This window comes from Leptonychotes weddellii, chromosome 11 (assembly GCF_054177405.1).
Source record: "Leptonychotes weddellii isolate Sample4059 chromosome 11, ASM5417740v2, whole genome shotgun sequence".
Lineage (NCBI taxonomy): Eukaryota > Metazoa > Chordata > Mammalia > Carnivora > Phocidae > Leptonychotes > Leptonychotes weddellii.
Genome location: NC_138379.1, coordinates 33688861 through 33709340, shown reverse-complemented (window position 1 = coordinate 33709340; position 20480 = coordinate 33688861). Strand labels below are relative to the sequence as shown.

At 47.0% G+C, this 20480-nt stretch overlaps 1 protein-coding gene across 6 annotated transcripts in view; it reads left to right on the top strand.

The window, feature by feature from the left end:
- NAV2 (neuron navigator 2) overlaps positions 1-20480 on the top strand; it is a 708473-nt gene that overhangs the window by 567085 nt on the left and 120908 nt on the right. For all 6 annotated transcript variants that reach the window (XR_014138638.1, XM_081798468.1, XM_081798466.1 and 3 more), the window contains one exon: positions 17470-17592. Coding sequence is in view for 5 of the 6 variants with exons in the window: in XM_081798468.1 (XP_081654594.1) it covers positions 17470-17592 (123 nt within the window). In the remaining variant the exon portion in view is untranslated. The remainder of the gene's footprint in view (positions 1-17469; positions 17593-20480) is intronic.

Sequence of the window (20480 nt, the reverse complement as noted above, 5' to 3'; positions counted from 1 at the left end):
GAGTGATCCGTTTGCCCAGCCTCATTTCCCGTCATCTCCTCCTTCTTCACTGTCCACCCCTCTCCCTAACTTGCATGCGAGGCCTGACTATGGACCACTGGCATTTTCCTTGATGTGGGCACTATGCCTCTGTGCCTTTGCATGTATCCATCTGTCTACAGATTCCTCTGCCTCCATCCCCACCCACCTGCCATAGTCCTTTAAAAGTCTGCTAAAGCAAGGTGGCCTTCCTTGGCCACCCGAGCACCTGGTGATACCTCCTGGGAAGGTAATACCTTCCTCTCAGGTCCTTTGCTTTGTTTGTACACCTGTTTCCTAGACCAGAATATCCTTGAGCAGAGGGATTCTGTCTTTTTATTCCTACATTTCTTAACTTCTTCCAGACCTGCTGTATATGCTTAGTGATGGGTGTGGTATGAAGGGAGAAAGGAAGAAGGTGGTAATAGCAGGACTGCTATTAATAGTAATTATTCATAGTACTAATGGGAGCCAGTGTTTGTGGAGTGCTTTTTCAGGTATTATCTCTTTGAATTCTTAGAGAAATCCTAGAGGGCCTATAACATGTTGTTATCCCCATTTTATGGATGTGCAAACAGAGAAGTCAGTGGGAGTCCAGCCTTTGGCAAGCCAGGTTTCCCCAGTGGAAATGAGAGAAGTCACCTGTCCAAGGCCATACAGCTGCTAAAGGGTGCAGCCAATTTAGGGAAGCTTGAGCACTCTGCCTTTGAGATCCAAACCTCTTCCCTTTGGTGCTGCCACTGGCCGGGCTTTAGGCTCTGAGACCCCCAAGATCTTTCTAAGTGTTAGAGAGCTCTGTATAATCCTAACCTTTGACTGGATTAAGAGAATAGTAATGTGGGAAGCAACAGAGTAGCCGCTAGGTAGAGACAGTGCCTGCTTTGTTCTCGGTGACCAGTTTTAAGGGGTTCCGAATCAGGCAGAGGTTTGTTTAGGGAACGGTAACCGGGAAGGCTAAGGGTTCAAAACCCAAAACATAATGGAAATGTTTGTAGAAACTAGATATTCTTGGCATGGGAAATACTTAGAAAAGCAGTAGATTCCAGAGGACCAAACTTGAACTGTAGGTAGAAGTGGGACTTAGAGTTTCCATTTGCTACACACCAAGGTGACCATTCATTCAGTGTTAGGAAAAAAATATGCTGGAAATGAGACCTGCAAAAGAGTAACTGGACCCTTTTGCAAAGGCATGAGCCTCCTGTTCCTGAGCATAATCAAGCAGGATGTAGAAAACTGTGTCCACGTGTTGGAGAAGAGATTCGGGCATGAGGTGAGGAGCTGAGAGGGGAGACCTTTCAGAGTTCTTCCAGGAGTAAGACCCAGGACGCCCAGGTTTCCGTAGAAGAAACTGAGGGGCTGGGCGTTGGCTTGCAGAGGAAGAGGTCTCTTTGGCGAGCCAGGTTTCCACACACCAGCCTTGGGGTAATAGTACTGAAGTTGTTTCTTCTGCAAATTTTCTCCCCCACACCCCATTCTAATAAACACAGAAATCGTGCACGCCTCCTTCCCCTGCCCCAGGCTCTGATCTGGATGACGTAGGGGTTTGGAGGCCGAGGGCACTGTGGCTCTTGAGAATCGCCATACGCCCGGGGTGTGCCGCCCGGCCGAGATGTTAGTGAATGTTGCTATCTGTAGTGATCTAAGGAAAACAGTAGGTTTTGAAAGCATACTAGTGTGATAATGCTGGATATGCTCACTCTAACTAGGCAGCAGGGTCTAGGGAATCTGGCTTTGCCCCCGCCCCATTTGAGTGACTACTGCAGCTGATCCGGGTCCCGTTCTCGTGCAAGTGGAAACGAGTGAGAAGAAGTCAGGGGCCCCGTTCTTCTGTCTCTGTGGCAGCGGCCACTGTTCGTCCCGTGGTTCCTGCGGCACTGATGGAAGGTAGCCTGAGGATCCTGTAGGCAACAGCTTCTGCGCGATTCCTAGTCTGCAGGTCGCTGGCCTGTATTTCGGCTCCCTCTTAGCCTGCCTTCCCGCCGGGGGGCTTCAGCTGCCACCCCCAGTTCACCCCGCCCCGGGCTGCTCTTTGCCGCAGGCCGGCCCGTTGGCCACTTGGCTTCCAGCGTGTCATGCCCGTGTTACATGGGGCCTCCAGCAGCCGCCTCCCTACGCGGGAGTCGTGCTTGTCAACAGTGTGTGACACGCCTGTCCCTCCTGTGAACGTGCCTGTGGCCCCGTCCAGGCCCATACATGTCAAAATTCTGGGGGGAAACACAGTTTTTGCCTTTCACACTGAACTCCCTGCTCTACTGGTTTTGTTTTTTGCTCCCTTTTTAAAAATCATGGACGGTGCGGAATGTAGCCACGGGCAACGAGACTGCAGTCAGCTTGGGTCTGGGATGCCACCCCGTGTGGACCTGACAGTGTTCCCTCCATGGGGGACTCTGCTCAAGCCCTACTGTCTCTCGGATGGGACCTGTGACTCCTCCCTCTGTGCATTTTCTTCCTCGCCGCCTCTGCCTGGAAGGCCCCCATCTTCCCGGGAGTCCTCCTTGGAGCCTTCAGGGTTACATAGCCCACTATTAATAGTGTCTGGCTTATCTCTGAACGGATGCAAGAGAATGTTTTATTTTTCTTTCTCTTCCCCGAATGCTTCACGCATGTTAGACATAAAAGCAATCATACTCTTTGGTGGTTGTTTATTCTTTTATTCAGTCCACCAAAAACATTTTTAGGTGCCTATCTCAAGAGTTCTGGGCACAGTTCTAGGGAGTAGGGCTATCGAAGCAAAAATGCCGGTCCTAAAATAATAGTGACAGTAACAATGATCTTACCTTTATTGAACTTGGTGGGTGAGAGGCTGGAGCACAAGGAGATAGATAGGCAGTTATAGTAAAATGTAAAATAAAGGAGTCAAGCTTCTATTTTATCATGAAAGACAAATTTGTTGAGCCCAGTGAATTTACTGAACCCAACACCGCATTACAATGAAACCAACCATCAGTGTCTTCTTTCTAGTTGTACATCCCTGCACAAATCACTTAAACTCAGTGAATCTCAGTTCTCCATCAGAAACATCATTAGATCGAGCCATTTATCTTCGAGAATCACCCACCCTCCCCCCAGATCTAATATCCCGTAGTCCTGTGAGCCTGCCTATTTTTGGTATTTTGTGTAATGTTCAGTTATATTTAAGGTGAAGTTTGAGAGATGCGACCTTATCCTAAGCGGGAGGTAGGGGGCATAGTCTTCAAAGGCATTCTGTGTTTTAGCACTAACGTGCTGGGTGAGGCAGAGCATTCGGACTGAGGACGCCCCATGTCAGGGCAGATGAGCACAGTGTTTAGTCACTGAGAAGCGCATCATCTGTTTTTTGGGATTTGTACCATGTCAGCCCCCACAGTCACTTCTTGGAGTAGGACACACTTTTACTGGCCTTGGTAGAAAAAGGGCATTTTTTTCCGGTTTACCTGAAAAGGTCTCAGGTGTTACTCAGGATGTGCCCAGCTGGAGGCTGGGCTGATTTTCCTTTTCCAGTGGACGTTGGTTTGCATAGAATGCCTTTTCACTTTAGGATTTTGTTGCATTTTTAAGATTTTCAGAATTTCCACCATAACTTATTTTACCAGGGTTATGCAGTGCAGCTGTTGGGGGTGCTGGGACCCAGAGAGGCAGCTGTGAGATCAGCTGGACCTGGCTGAAGCACAGGTGGGCCTCTCTGCACTCACAACCATAGCCTCCTCCCTCCCACAGGAATAGAGCCTATGCCCCTTCTGAGGAGGCGCCATACATTTTTGGAGAGTCTCTTAATATGGAGGGCCTGCTGCTTAGGTAGTCCAGAGTCTGAACTCTAGGAGGAAAAGTGGCTGTTTTGCAAGCTTTGTTTTAATCCCTTCCTGATTAGTATAAAGACCTCACACTTTGATTTTTTGAAAAGGGGGTGTGGCAAGGGTAAGAATAGGTGTGAGAATCATTTTATCTTTTTTTTTTTTTTAAGATTTTTATTTATTTATTGAGAGAGATAGTGATAGAGAGAGAGCATGAGAGGGGGAGAGTCAGAGGGAGAGGCAGACTCCCCGCCGAGCAGGGAGCCCGATGCGGGACTCGATCCCGGGACTCCAGGATCATGACCTGAGCCGAAGGCAGCCGCCCAACCAACTGAGCCACCCAGGCGCCCCGAGAATCATTTTATCTTTAACAGTTCTGCACCAACCAGGATTTTTTTTAAAAGATTTATTTATTTATTTTAGAGAGTGCAGTGTGTGTGTGTGTGTGTGTGTGTGTGTGTATGTGGGGGGAGAGAATCTCAAGCAGACTCCCTGCTGAGTGCGGAGCCCGACATGGGGCTGGATCTCAGGATCCTGAAGTCATGACCTGAGCCAGAACTGAGAGTTGGATACTTAACCAACTGAGCCACTCATGCACCTCCCCACCAGGATTTTGTCAACCTTTACACAATAGATTACAAAAAACAGTGGGTGTTTTTGTTTGTTTAAAATGGTGACCTTGTAACATGAAATATACACTTTCAAACTCCCACCCTGTCCCCGAGATGGGCCCATGCCCACAGAGGACAGCGTTCCCAGCTGCCTGAGTGCTGTGTCTGAAGGTGACCTGGTGCACATGAACACATGGAAAAGTGAACGGGGCCAGGCATCTGTGTGTCAGCTGTTGTGTCTCCTGGTCTTGCTGGATTTAGTGGCAGGTAATTTGAGCATCCTGTGGTGACCCAGTTTTGGCTTAATCCCTACCCTTGAAGCCAGAGGCCCTGCAGATCTGTTTCTTTGAATTGGAATACATTTACTGAATCCCATCTAGAATGAATGCCCAGAATAATGATTTCTTTTTTTAGAGGGGGAGAGAGAGAGAGGAGCGGGGAGGGGCAGAGGGAGAGGGAGAGGGAAGAGAGAGAGGAAGAGGGAGAATCTTAAGTAGGCTCCACACTGACTGGAGGGATCTCAGGACCCTGAAGCATGACCTAAGCTGAAATCAATAGTCGGACGCTGAACGGACTGAGCCACCCAGGTGCCCCCAGAATAATGATTTTTTTTTTTAATGAAAATGCTACCTGGTAGAACTTTACCATCTGAGGCCACACAATGGATTCACTGTACATTTTTCGATCCTTTGTATTTGCACATGTGTATCTCTATGCATGATCTAATTTCCGTGCCCCTACTCCAGGCTGCCTGGCAAACACCTCATCCATCGGGATGCCCCTTGCATAGTGCTTACTCTCAGAAGTCTTTTTGGCCCCTCTCGCTGCTCAGGCCTTTGCTGAACCCCATGCAAACATCCGCATGTCTGCACTCAGCCCGTCAGGGCCAAGGACCAAGTCTGATTCTCCCATCCCTAGCACCCAGGCCAGGGCCTGCCTTGCAGTGGGGGCTGCCTAAATGTGTCTCACACAGGCCAACACCGCAAAATGGGGGCCATCTCTAGACCAACAGCCTGCACAGGACTTGGGTGCAATGCTTCCTGCAGCCCCCAGCTGCTGCCAGAAACCAAGTTGTTTGAGGATGTTGGGTGGCGTTCCCCAGGCCTGCTTCATGCCTCCATCTGCAGAAGGGGTCTGTCTCCCACTGACAAGTTGGTTACTTTCTTCCTCCGTCTATTCTCAGGGCACCCTGACATTGCTTTCAGCTGCAGGCTAGATAAAACGGCAAAACTTGCGCAGACCTGAACCAAAGCGCCAGCTGGCCTCTCCCTGGTCTGGTAATGACTGTGGTTATGATCTGGGGCTGTCTCGTGAAACCAGAAGAGAAGGAGACACTGGATGTCTGATTCCGCCCTGAGGTTCTAGTCATCTTCAGAAGGGATCACACAATCCCGAATGCCAACATAAATTCCTCTGACTTAATGTGAAAAGTGAACTTGCATCGTAGAGCACTTCGGGGTTGGGGAGTCATATCAGAAATCACAAGGATGATGGGGCGCCTGGGTGGCTCAGTCAGATAAGTGTCCGACTCTTAATTTCGGCTCAGGTCATGATCTCAGGGTCGTGAGATCGAGCCCCACGTTGGGCTCCACACTCAGCCGGGAGTCTGCTTGAGATTCTCTCCCTCTGCCCCACCCCCTGCTCATGTGCAAGCACGCGCTCTCTCTCTCTCTCTCTCTCTCTCAAATACATCTTTAAAAAAGAAAAAAGAGGGGCACCTGGGTGGCTCAGTTGTTAAGCGTCTGCCTTTGGCTCAGGTCGTGATCCCAGGGTCCTGGGATCAAGCCCCGCATCGGGCTCCCTGCCCCACGGGAAGCCTGCTTCTCCCTCTCCCATTCCCCCTGCTTGTATTCCCTCTCTCGCTGTGTCTCTCTCTGTCAAATAAATAAATAAAATCTTTAAAAAAAAAGAAAAAAAATCGTAAGAATGATAAAATATAGCAGTGTCCAAAGGATTCGCAGGCATGCCTCCATGTATAAGAAGTGCCTGGGGGGAAGGATTCTTTAGGCAAAGCAGAAGGCTTTGCAGGGTAGGGGCATGGGATTATGGCACCTCCCATAACCCACATATTGCCCATGATCCCCTGTATTCAGCATGCCTGGTACTGTCCTCTCACGTCCCCTCCCAGCCTGGGCTTCCACAGTTACACAGTGACGCAACCTGTAAGTCCAAGGCCAGGAGTTAATTGGTACTTCAGTAGAGGCTTGGAGTTCTAACAACTCTTATCAAGCTTTGATCTGACATGGAGTGGCCATCAGGGACCAGGTACTGTTAACATGGACACTGTCCCCTTAATATTGAGGGTCCGACTAGTTATTAGGAGGATTTGAAATGTAAATTACGATTATACTGTAGTCACATTGCAGTGACTCTTTAACTCTTAGGGAAACTGAGGCCCGTCTAGCTCACAGTTCCCTCCGTCCAAGCCTCAAGGTTTAAGGCAGCATTTCTCACTGTCTGACCCTGACTACCTGCAGGAGAATTACTTACATATCTGTTAAAAATGCAGGTTCGGGGGAAGGGATGAATAGGGGAACACGGGACACTGGGGGGCAGTAACACTATTCTTGTATGATACCATAATGGAGGATACATGATATGTGTTTGTCAAAGCCTATAGAACTATGCAACACAGAGTGGGCCCTAATGCAAACTCTGGAGTTTGGTTAATAATAATCCATCAGTATTGGTGTATCAGTTATAACAAGTGGACCACACTAATATAAAGTGTTAATAATAGGGAAAGTGGTAGCAGAGGAAAGGGGGTTTGTGGGAACTCTGCTTTCTGTGCAAGGTCTCTGTGAACCGCAAAATGTTCTTTAAAAAAAAAAGTCTTGGGGCGCCTGGGTGGCTCAGTCGTTAAGCGTCTGCCTTCAGCTCAGGTCATGATCCCAGGGTCCTGGGATAGAGCCCTGCATCGGTCTCCCCGCTCGGCGGGAAGCCTGCTTCTCCCTCTCCCACTCCCCCTGCCTGTGTTCCCTCTCTCGCTGTGTCTCTCTCTGTCACATAAATAAATAAAATCTTAAAAAAAAAAAAAGTCTATTTTAAAATGCAAGGTTTGGGTCCCACGAATGACGTCCTGCATCTGTGAAGCTGGGGCCTTGGAATCTGCATTGTCTTAAGGTCCCCAGATGATTCAGGTGTATTTTAAGGTTGGAGAATTCCTGGATATAAGTCAGTCTCCTCTCACCATCTGTTTCGTTCCAAGAAAGAGCTTAAAGGGGCTTTGTCTAGAGGACTGTCTCCTGTGTGTGAGAGTGTGTTTCATCTTTCAGTAGGTGGACAAAAAGCTTCCTGCCAGTGCTAGAAATACTTGCTGCAATCCCACACTGACAGTTGCACCACAATAAAGATAATTCAGGCCAGACCAGATTCCAGACACAGGGGACTGTCAGATTTCCAAAGTGTGCAGCCTTTCTTCAGAAAGATGCCCTGCCAACTCCCATTTTAAACAAGCATCGTTAGGGATTATAGTGAAAATTTTACATATGTGTATTTACTTAAATAGGGGTGACAAATCCACTGTTACAATCCCTGGCTCTGTGGGATCGAATGTATTTTATTAGCAAATTATGGATTTTTTTACTTTAAAATGTTTATGGAGTTTATACGTGTCAGCATCCTAGGTAAGCTAAACCAAAATACTCTGGAAATTCGTGCTAGATGAATTTTGTGGAACCTGTGAATATTCACACTGCATTTTGCAGAAGACACAAGGATCTTGGCAGCATGTTTTTCACCCTGCAAGCATTTTCCCACTTAATGAATCACTCCTGCTAGGAGTTTGGTGAGAGCAAGCACAAACCCACGGCAGTGGTGAGCTCAAGTCCGTGTGCTAAAATTCAGGGTGACGTGTGAGTTAGAGCCATGCCACGTGCCCCTGCTGAGTCAGTTGATAGCAAACACAGCAGAAGTCTTGCTATGTGAAAACTTGCAGAATGTGCTAAAGGGACTGATTCAGCCAGGATCCCCTTCTGCGCTAAGTCAGAGGGACTGCTCACATGGGGCCTGGCAGGGGCCTTTGAGCTGACTCGAGTGGGTGCACATTTTACACATATGTAAGATTGGGGTCCATAACGTAAGATTTAGGAATTTCTGCTTTGGATCGTGGTCTCGAACCTGTTTTTGATTGTGTAAAAAAAAGAGCTTGTTCCTCCATTATCTATTGTGTTTGTTTTTAAAATGTATGTTCGCGTCACTGAAATATTGCATACAGTATAAAACCTGCACAAAACATAGGAATTAAAAGGGACATGATAAGAAACACATACAAATAGAAGCACCTTAGTTTTTGCTCCTATGGGTCGGTCATCTCATGTTCCTCACTGCAGAGACCGCTGCCTGAGACCAGTGCTTCCCATTCTGTAATGTGCAGTAGAACCACCTGAGGGTCTTACTGAACCTGGGGAGTCTGATTCAGGAGGTCTGGGATACTGCAGTTCTTAAAAGTTGCCAGGTGACGGTGAAGCTGCTGGTCCATGGCCCCTATTATGAGTGGCAAGTGGGGTCTCGAGGCGTGTGTTGAGTTTTGTTGCAGGAACCTCCCCACTGTGCCTTCTGTTCTCTTCCAGCAGCTTTGCAGCACCTAGCTTTAGGAAATAAAATCTGTGGTACCCATTTCCTCTGGTGAGGCTTAAAGGGGACCCCTGGGACCCTTTGTCTCCTCCTTTACTCAGGCCTGCCTTTTCCTGCTCCTTCCTCTGTCCCCGTGGCCTGCTGAAGCTGAGCTCCTGTCTGACTAGCTTAGCAACGTCTTCATAGTGCTCCCCAGAGAGGCATGCTCTGGTGACTAGGCTAGCCAGAGCAGACTCCAGGCCTCCGGAGCCCGGTTTACTTCTGCAGCAAGCTTGACTTCCTGCCGCAGCAAGGATCAGAGTATCAGGATCAGCCGGGTCTGCCCAGTCATCTGGCTCGCCTTACAGCCAGGACTCGGTGCAATGGAAGTGAAATGCAGACAAGCCAGGGAAGGGGCTAGCGCCCGTTGAGCTGTGGGGATTCCCAGTTGGCGGCTCATGGCCGTGTTCTGTGCTCTGAGCCAAGGTGGCTCATGGTACGGCCTCCGGTGGCTGCACCAGGCTTGAATGAATAAGGCAAGATTTTGCTGGAGATGAGAAGTGAACTCCCACATCCTCCTAAAAAGACGGATGTACCATCTTGGTGATGTCTTGAAGAGCCAGCAGGCGTACAACACATTCCCGTGGGGAATGGTGCTAAAAGGTACCCCAACTCTGCATCAAGTAGAAAGGTAGGAAATGGCTTGGATTTTCTGGGTCCACATCTCCCCTTTGTCTTTGCCAGCAGAGTCATTGGAGGAGTTCCCCAAAAGCCATGAAAGCCAAAGAAATGCTTCTGGATTACTTGTGTTGTCTAGCCCAGATTAATTATAAAGTCCTGTTGTTGCAGAGAACCCTAACTGAGAAAGACATGCAAACCTTAGACTTTCTCCAAAGGTGGCTGTTGGCCTTGTTTCCTTGTGTGGTAGTTTGAGATGACCCATAATAGAGAAGAAGCTGCACCATGTGCTTTGATTAGAGTTCACCTTTATTTGATTTTAAAATATTAAAGATAGGGGCGCCTAGCTGACTCGGTCAGGAGAGCGTGCGACCCTTGATCTCAGGGTTGTAAGTTCAAGCCCCATGTTGGGTATAGAGATGACTTAAACATTTTTAAATCTTTAAAAAATAAAAGAATAATAAAATATTAAAGATATGCCATGAGGAGGGTATTAGAGTCACTCGGTGATGTGTCTCTGTAGTTGTCATTGGGGTGGAGGGTGTGAGTAGGGTGGTGGTGGGTACATGAAATATACCACATTTGCCTCAGCTTTGGTGCCTAAAAACTTTGAGGACAGAGTGGTTTCCAAATGTTTTCTTAGTAGAATCTTAAGTCTTTGCTTAAATTTTAATACTACAGGGGCACCTGGGTGGCTCAGTCATTAAGTGCCTGCCTTCGGCTCAGGTCATGATCCCAGGGTCCTGGGATCGAGCCCCGCATCGGGCTCCCTGCTCGGCGGGAAGCCTGCTTCTCCCTCTCCCACTCCCCCTGCTTGTATTCCCTCTCTTGCTGTGTCTCTGTCTGTCAAATAAATAAATAAAATCTTTTAAAAAAAAATAAATAAAAATAAATAAATAAATAAATAAATTTTAATACTACAGTTTTAAAATTAGCCCTGAAAATTTAAACCCACTCCCCTCCCCCGCATCCTGTTTTTGCATGCAAATGTTTTCCCTTCTTCCCTTAAGTCAAATGGAACAGCTTCTTTTGGGTCCTAGAAATCAGCTTTCTTCAAAAGGGTGTAGGCAGCTTTGTTAGACTGGCTTGTCGGTTTGTCCTTCTGTGACCCAGTGAAGTTCATTCATCTGACTTCTAAGAGGCCCTAAACTAAAGGCATCCTCTTGTACAGGTTTGTCCAGAAACTCAATTTACATGCTAATAAACCTAGAGAGTACATGCTGTACAGCATTGCTGTGAGGCAGAGGGGTGCTGGGGAAAACATACGTTGTTGGGGTCCTGGACACTGAGGAGATGCTCATCTGCAGGTACTTTTCATCAGCCCACAGCATTTTCCTTTAACCGTATGCAACAAAGTATGTGTTGACATATATGCTCATCTAGTTATATTGCTATTGGCAAGGAATTATACATGTATGTGTGTGTGTATATATATTTTTTTTTCTTGTATTCCATTTTCTTTGCTATCTTCACATTTAAATCAAAAGTTTATCCAAAACATATAGACAGGTTGACATGGCTTTGAAGAAAAAAGAATCACCTAGGCTTGATTCCCACCCCCCACCCCCCGTTTTGTACTACTTTCATTTCTTGCATTTGAGTGTTTCTGTTGTTGTTCTGTTTTGTCTTTTCATGCCATGCTCTATTAGACATGCACGGAGACTGATGAGGTCAGTATGTATTTCTTCCCTTCCCATCCACTCCCCGCTCCCCCAGTCCTTAAAAGAAGGTGATTTCTTTTGCGATTAGTGGAAGTCAGTTTGTGTTACTAACACAAGCTACGTTGGACTGTGAACTCTGGGCACGAGGAGCCACCTTCCCCTCCTTCTGAAGGTGATTCACAAAGCCAGTTTCACTTGTTTCACATTGTTGTCTCATTACGTTTAAAGAAGAGATCTATTGGCAAAACGTTGGATTCAAAATCTGGTGTATTTGTTCTAACAGGTCCTATTAGATTCCAAAGCTTTTTCATAGCTAGTGTCAGTTACACAGAATGCACCTATTTTGTCTAGGAAGTTCTTCATAATAGGCATGTGGTGTTCAGAGATCTCTCCTGGCCTGAGGGATGGTGAGTCTACCCTACAAGTCTGGTCATTCCCCCAAAGGTCTGAGACGACACAGAGAGGATTCAGACAAGTGGTGCATTTTGAAAAGTCCGTAGAAGGAATTTCTGATGAAAAAATGCTCACCCCAACTGGAGTATTAAATGATAGAAGTCTTGAAATGTCAGTGTTCTCTTTGACACAGAAACCAGAGCCTGTTAGTCATTTGCTTAGTACCTTTGTAGCTAGCTTCCTTGGCTCAAAGTCAGAGGTCTCAACCCACCTGGCTCCCCGAGTGAGCCCCGGTCCCCGTGCCACCTTGCTCCTGTCTATTCCTGATGCTCTAGCCACAGTGATCTACTTCCCATCCTCCTAACTGAACCTTCCTCTCCATTTCTCCCTGTGTTTGTACGTGATACCCATGTGCCTAGACGGATCCTTCTCCTGTGGCTGGCAAACTCCTATGCACCCTTTAAAGGCCAGCTTACATAGCTCCTCTATGACTCTCCCCCAGGGTGCTCTGAGCCTGTCCTACATCCATCTGCAATACTCACGCTCTTCATGTCGTAGTGGAATTATCTGTTCAATGTCGGAGTCCCCTGTAGATTTTGAGCTTCACCAGGGCAGGAACTAGGTCTTTCCACCCCTGTAACCCCAGCCTAGTACAGAGCCTGGTACCTACTAGTTGTGCGATTAAAAAGTGAGGAGGGGACGCACAGTCACTGCTCTGTGATATGGGCAGTCGCTGCTGATGGTCACAGCAGCTAACACGTTTGAAGTGCTCCCAGGCCCTGGGCTTTGTATACGGCCGTGCCCACTGCAGCCCTGTGAGGTTAACCTGTAGTTTTGCCCACCCTGTAGCTGAGGAAATGAAACTCAAAGGAATTACACCAAAAAGTGTGACACAAAGCTGGGGTTTGAACCCACCTACCTGCACTGTGATCCTGACCACAATTTCATTGTCCTCATCTGAAAAACAGATAATACACTTGATGAGAGCCTTGAAGGTACGGTGTCATGACTTATGGGTAGCACTTAGCACAGTACCCAGGTAGCCTCCATAACCATTAGTTCTTATTAATAATGATGCACCCAAGGTCCCTGAGCCGGCAAGGGGCAGAGGAGACATTTGAATTCAGGTCTTTCTGACAAGAGAGCCCTGATGCTAACTCTTATGCTCGTGGGCCAGCCCGTGGTGCCCCAGCCTTGAAAAGAAACGCACCCCCTCCACACACACACACACACCTTGTGTCGTTAGCCCAGGCTCCATTGGGGGGCCTCCAGGGAGGCTGTGGAAGGCGGAGGCAGGGCCCCTGCACCCATCACTGCAGAACTTGAGATGGTAATGTGGAAATTGTTGAGCGGCTTGGTGGCTTAGTCAGGACCCCACCAAGCAAACATTAGGATGTTACTGGCACATCATTAGGCTCCAGCACTAGTTATTTATTTCCCCAAGGAGAAGGAACCCTACAGTGTTGGTGCTAGAGGATCCAGTCCCTGGATCTGCTGCTTCCTTTCTTGTGACCTCAAGCTGACCCTGTGTGAGCCTTGCTAAAGCTCCCAAAGATGGGGCATGGCCATGGCTCCCCTGCCCCCACCCCCACCATCCAGAACACAAGCCTTCTCAGCCCTGCTGGACAAGGGCCGCTGATTCAGGTGGACGCACCAGTGACTGCTTCACCTGTAAATTAGCTTTCTTAAGGGATTAACTTGATGAAGGCAGTCTATATTAATATATTCAGTAGCTAGTTCCTACACAAATCTGGGTCAAACCAAAATTTTATTTTTCATTGAGAGTAGAAGAGTTATTTAAAAACATATAGGGAGCGTTTTGTAAATGAGGCTGTTGGAATCAGTGGGTAATAATTTAAAAATAAATATTTTACATTAGATTGTTGAGTGTGAGCCTGGTTGTAGTGACAGCTGTCTCCTAGTGAGAGGACATAAAATAGAACTTATTTTTAAGAATGTTATAAAAACTATATATGATCGGATATGTGTTTTTGCAAATGTCTGGGAAAAGATGTAAATTCCCCATTTCCTCACCATTTCTCCCCACCCCACCCCCAATCCCTTACCCTCCTTACCTCACCCCTTTCACACACAGTGAATGGGGGGCTCAGTTGTTAGGTGTCTGCCTTTGGCTCAGGTCATGATCCCAGGGTCCTGGGATCGAGCCCCACGTTGGGCTCCTTGCTCAGCAGGAAGACTGCTTCACCCTCTGACCTTCTTCCCTCTCATGCTGTTTCTCTCTCTCTCTCAAATAAAATATTTTTTAAAAAAATGAAATAGATTTGCAGCAAAGCTGGGTCACAGATTAGTTGCATTCAACTCCCAGGCTCTTTAGTTCTCTGTGCCATTTGCAAAGGCAGAGGATCTGATTTATCTTGCCTTTCCTCTCGGCCTGAACGAAATCAGAATTCTCCGTAGCAGTCGATAGGCCGAGGTAACACATGCAGTCCCATCTCTCCAGGGCCCTCCCACTGGTGTGGGTTTTCATTTTTGACAGAACCACGTTGTGCTCGGGTGTTAGTGGGTTGGGGGCTGCAGCGCGTCTCAGCATTCGTCTGTGGACCAGGCCCTGCCCCGCGCCTCTGCAGAAGGTGGACGCTGTGTACCTGGGGGCCTTGTCTACAAGCCTGGGTGCGTGTAATTGCCCAACTGTGAGTGTTGTTTCACCAGCTATAAAAATCCAGCAGGGAAATGAATGTGAAAATGAGTTTGTTTGTCCTTTGACAAGATCCCCGCAGTTGAAAAGTTTTCGTGTATATAGCTGGGTGGGCTTTGCTAAAATCACAATTAACTACCTTGCTTAATGGTGCAGCAGATTGAGTTTTGAAGAGCTTCCCCTGAATTCTCCTTGAAAGGACATTTGAGCTAGAAACTCCAGCCTCTGGCGAAGTCACTGCATTTTGATCTAGGTGGGTGCTTTTTTCTCCTCGTGCTGGCTGTAGGATACGTACACGGAGCCCACCACTGGAACCTGGGTTACACCAAATGGGTGGCTGGTTGGGTGGACAGATGGGTGGGTAGACCGGCAGATAAACAGTTCAGTTTGCCTTTCCATATATCTTAGGTGTCACGTTTGCCGGCAATTAAGGGGACGGAAAACGTGGGGCGCCTGGCTGGCTCAGTCAGTGGCGCCTGCAACTCTTGATCTCAGGGTTGTGAGTTCAAGCCCCACACTGGGGGTAGAGATTACCAAATAAATAAATAAGTAAATAAACTTTCAAAAGAAAAAAAGAATTGATTTAAAAAAAAAAAAAGAGGAAGGGGCACCTGGCTGGCTCGTTCGGTAGAACATGCAACTCTTTATCTTGGGTTGTGAGTTTGACCCCCAGGTTGGATGTAGAGATTACTTAAAAAAATAAAATCTTTAAAAAATAAAAAGAGGAAAGCAAACCTGTAATCGGTGTCCTCCCCAAAAGTTTTTGCTAAACCCCATTCTATGCCTGTGTCTTTGGTCTTCATGCAACACAAACAATTTGTCATGAGCACTTACTATGTGTCAGGCACATGGGATATAGATTTCAACAAAGTACAAATAGCCCTTGTCCTCAAGGAATTTACCATAGAGTGTAGGAGATAAGCACTAAAAAGTAATTACACAAATAATTATTAAACTGTAGCTGTAATCCCTCTTTTTTGTTGTTTTATTGACATACAATTCATAAAATTCACCCTTTTAAAGTATATAATGCAGTGGTTTTTAGTATATTTACAGTGTTTGTTTTCTTTTTTATGATTTTATTTATTTATTTGACAGATAGAGACATAGAGAGAGTGGGGAACACAAGCAAGGGGAGTGGGAGAGGGAGAAGCAGGCTTCCCGCCGAGCAGGGAGCCCGATGCGGGGCTCGATCCCAGGACCCTGGGACCATAACCTGAGCTGAAGGCAGGTGCTTAAAGACTGAGCCACCCAGGCGCCCCTTTGCTTTGTTTTTCATATGACACAGTGGAGTGAAAAACTCAGTCTCATCTGTTGTCATTTTGTTGGTACAACCACAACCAATTGGTTTGACTGCTCCAACAGATTTTACATCATGTTGGCATTGCATTGCCTCTGATCATTAATGTCATGAGGGGCGGGAGGGGACATCAGAGAAGTTCCGTTTAGATGTGGTGTCCTGGAAGCTGCCCTAAAGGAGAATTCTTTTGACGCATATGGAAACTTCTTCTTACCCCAGATGCGCCAGTGAGAACTGTCTTCTCTGCCCCTAACTGAAACGTACTGGTCATGGGCAACCTCCACAGCATCCTGTAATTCCATCTTTCTAAGAATATATCCCAGAAAGGACCCAAACTCGAAGTAGAAGAAAGTCCAGAATTGACAACCCTCAAAATCTACTTCATATATTCTAAAGCTAAAATACTAAATGCAGTGAAACATTTTGTGTGATGTAGCTCAGCGGACTGTCTCAGGAAAATCACCACTCATGGGTCTTCTTAATAAATGTCATTTCAGGGGTGCCTGGGTGGCTCAGTCATTGGGCTTCTGCCTTCAGCTCAGGTTATGGTCCCAGGGTCCTGGGATCAAGCCCCGCATCAGGCTCCCTGCTCGGCGGGGGGCCTGCTTCTCCCTCTCCCGCTCCCCCTGCTTATGTTCCCTCTCTCGCTGTGTCTCTCTCTGTCAAATAAATAAATAAAATCTTTTAAATAAATAAATAAATGTCATTTCACTTGAAATGTGAGACACCTGCATCTTCAGACACCTTGCAGGTCTATCTGATGGAGCCCGTGTGAGAATTCAAGGGAACCGAGTTTGGTTTCTTGCTCTGCCCAACTTTTGTCTTGCCTTCCTGTCCTCCTCTGAAGATGGGGGTGATGGCACAAGCAGTCTCCCTTATGGGATTTTGGAAGGAGGCAGGGTAGATGAGGTAAAGCTGCTTTGTACCTGAACTACCCCCTGCTGGTGGCGAAGCTCTCAGGAACTGGTCTGGGTAACGGATGGCTATCTATACAGAAGAAGCTCCAGGGGTACCCCCTCCCCTGATAACACCGACTCCATTGGAAGATAGCTTTGTGGACTCACCAAGAAATCTGGAAGAGTAAATTAGTGTGAGTGTTGTTTGGAGAGTTTTGTGACAACCCTCTTAAAGCATCGATATCAAAGGTGAAATTCACCATTGTAGATACTTCAAGATAATGACACCCCTAATAATGTCTTCCGTGTATATGGTCTTACACAAATTGCAGAGCACCTTCATATGCCTTATCTGGCTAATTCTCATGTCTGCCTTGAGGATGCAGGAAGGCTGTGATATTCTCATAGTTCAGATGAAAGACCCAGGACCCAGAGAAGCAACTTGCCTGTGATGACAAAGGTGGCTCATCTGTCCTCTGTCTTTCCTTTCCATCCTCTTTTAAAAGCTTGCCTACTTTCTCCATTGCACTGTTCTGTCATATTTTTTTGCCTATGCTTTGCTAATGATTGTCAGTTCCACTCCCATTACTTAGGTAAAACACCTGCTTGTATAATTGCCAAATTAAAAAGAATGTCATGAATACATCTGACAGTTAGTGTTATTCACTAGTTCCCTTCTGCTTCATAGATTCCTGTGAGTTTGGGTTAATTAAGCCGAGTTCTATTTTTGCTAGCAAGTGGGTGATCCTTTGGGTTGAATTAACAGCGGAGTTATCCCTGGGCTGTGATTAGTGACAGAGCGTCGGGAAAGCCTCAGTTCCTTCCCCCTTAGAGCACGAGATGGCCATGCAGGGCTCCTAGATGTGAACAACAAGACTGTACATGAATTGCTCTTGACCGTATTTTTGCATCATCCTCTGCTCCTGTTGAAGGTACATGACCGATGGTGGACTTGGCCTCTACACTCGTCGCCTGAACCGGCTCCCCGATGGGATGGCTGTGGTGCGGGAGACCCTGCAAAGAAATACCTCCCTGGGCCTTGGCGATGCTGACAGGTAAGTTTGCTCCACTTGAGACTGACCAGGTGCAGAACTCATTTCAGAGTGGCCTGAGAAGTGAGGGTATGATACTGAGAACGACGGGCACTGCCGTGACCCACGCAGGGGGTGAGAGGCCTTGACGCCACACCTGGGGTCAGGAGCTGGCTCAGCAGGTAGGAGAGCGCTGCCAAAGGGTTCTTGAGTCCTGCTTCTGGTTAGGGTGGCGCTTCTGACAGCAAGAATAGAGGGAATTCAGGCTTGCGTAATTTGGGATGTTGTTTTGACTGTTGCTACCTGTATCTTTGTCAATTCCCCGGGCCCCAGGGATCTGCTTTACTTCCTCTGTTAGCCAGCTTTCTAGGTACTGGACTTGGGAACACAGTCCCTGGTGATGCACAGAAGGCCTGGGTGCCCAAGGGAGTGCTCCTGGCCTTGGCTGAGCAGGCTTCACTGTGGGTCTCCTGTGGCCTGGCACTGGGAAGCAAGGCTTAAGGATGTAGTTTATACAGCACATGCTGAGGACCTGACATGACAGCACTTGACTGGTCTTCATTACAGCCCACGTCAGAGATGAAAAGAGCTTCAGAGAACATTACAGTCTAGAGGGCTATTGGGTAATCCTTACTCTGGCACAAACGGATTCTATGGCCTTGAGCAATCTATTAAAGAAGGGGTTCAGACTATATGATTTCCCAGATCGCTTCCAGCTCTGATGTGCTGTATTTCTAGATTTCAATACCCTTTAATGATCTGACTGTTGAATTATTTTGCTGGTATACTTGACCTCTTTCCCCATGTGTGTTGATGAGACAGAACACGGAATTTAGATGTGTGTGCTTGAAGTCACCATACCTTTTGGGGTGCTAATCCTCATGGGCCAGAAAGCCACATATTTGCAGCACAAAGCCAGCTTCTTGCTGTTCTCTTAGCTGGATATAGTTTTTACAAAGAGCTAAGTGATGTCTGTGGTTCTCTGGCTTAAGAGAACTAGGGCACGCTGACTAGGGCACGCTGAAGTTACCCCCAGGAATGGAATTTGCTCAAGAGGAATCTTCATCTTTTCTCTGGGAAGACTGAGAAGACTGTGCTGGTGTGGAGAACACCGAATTAGTTGTCAGAAACCTGGAAGCTGGCCCAGGCTCTGCCACGAACTTGAATTTGCCCTTCTCAGAGTCTCCCAGGGCCCAGGGTGGTGATTTATGCCGGAGGTGACAAAGGCTCTTCACCACAGTGTCAGCTCAAGTCAGCTTTCTTCCTGTAATTAATTTGTTTAAAAGTATTGGTTTGAGAATTCCATAGAAAGGTGAACCACTTAAGAACTGCTCTTTCTTTTTTTTAAGACTGCTCTTTTTAAATTTTTTTTTAAGATTTTTTTGTTTTTTATTTGACAGAGAGAGAGAGAGCACAAGCAGGGGGAGCGGCAGGCAGAGGGAGAGGGAGAAGCAGGCTCCCCGCAGAGCAGGGAGCCCGATGCGGGGCTCGATCCCAGGACCCGAGGATCATGACCTGAGCCGAAGGCAGACGCTTAATCGTCTGAGCCACCCAGGCGCCCCTCTTTTTTAATTTTTTATTTATTTTTATTTATTTATTTTTTTTTAGAGAGGGAGGGTGGGGAGGGGCAGAGGGAGAGGGAGAATCTCAAGCAGGCTGCACGCCCAGGGTGGAGCCCAACATGGGGCTCGATCTCACAACCCTGAGATCATGACCTGAGAGAAAGACACTTAAGCCCTGAGACACCCAGGCGCCCCGGAGAACTGCTCTTTCTAAGGCTGGAACGCTCTATAACTAAACTCTTCAGAGGAAATATTATCAGGGAGAAAGTCCGTTGTTGTAACACCCCACTGGAGATTTCACAATTTGCCTAGTTATTTTGCTTATTTGTATTCTCCTGTAAACATGTAGCTGGTTAGTTAATCTATTAGCATGAAATTCAGGCTTTACAAGGTACATTTTCCCTTGTAGCAAAAGAAGAATCTGTGCTAGGCAGTTTAATTTAATGCTTCATTGCAGGGTTAATGGAATTATTATAGATCACAGCTGAGCTTGTTCCTGCTTTTGGAGGTGGAGGACTGGGGGTGGGGGCTGGAAAGATGGATAGTGTTTGTTATGTTGTCCAGCTCAGCCTCTTTGATGGGACCAACTGGACAGCAATGTCTTCTGGTTCTCCCAAGACTGGAATGCTCAGATGTGATCATTTAAGACTGAAAGGATAACTGAGCAGCTTTTAAAGATAGAATTCAGGTGGCTTTTTTTTTTTTTTAAGTTAGGATCTAATAATGCTTATAAATCTCCTATTTCATACAAGTTTTGATCTGTAGGCAGTGAGATATTTTCCATTGTTCTAGAATATGTTAAACTTCATTCATCTCTAAAGTTACTGTAAACAGACCATAGAAATGCTTCATCTTTGGCTAAGTTGAAATTGTAGTAGATTTGTTGCTGTAAAGTTCTTCATGCAAATCTCTTCCAAAAACTGTTATATTCTAGATGAGTATTTCCCAAAGTGGGAGGCAAACAGTAGTGGTATAGGAAATAATTTTATGTATTTTTTTTAAGATTTTATTTATTTATTTGACAGAGAGAGAGAGATAGTGAGAGAGGGAACACAAGCAGGGGGAGTGGGAGAGGGAGAAGCAGGCTTCCTGCCGAGCAGGGAGCCCGATGCGGGGCTCGATCCCAGGACCCTGGGACCATGACCTGAGCCGAAGGCAGACGCTTAACGACTGAGCCTCCCAGGCGCCCCAGGGAGAAGCAGACATCCTGCTGAGCAGGAAGCCCAATGCGGGACTCGATCCCAGGACCCTGGGATCATGACCTGAGCTGAAGGCAGATGCTTAACCACTGGGCCACCCAGGCGCCTGGAAATAATTTTAGATAGTAGACAGGGAAATATTTCTTTTACA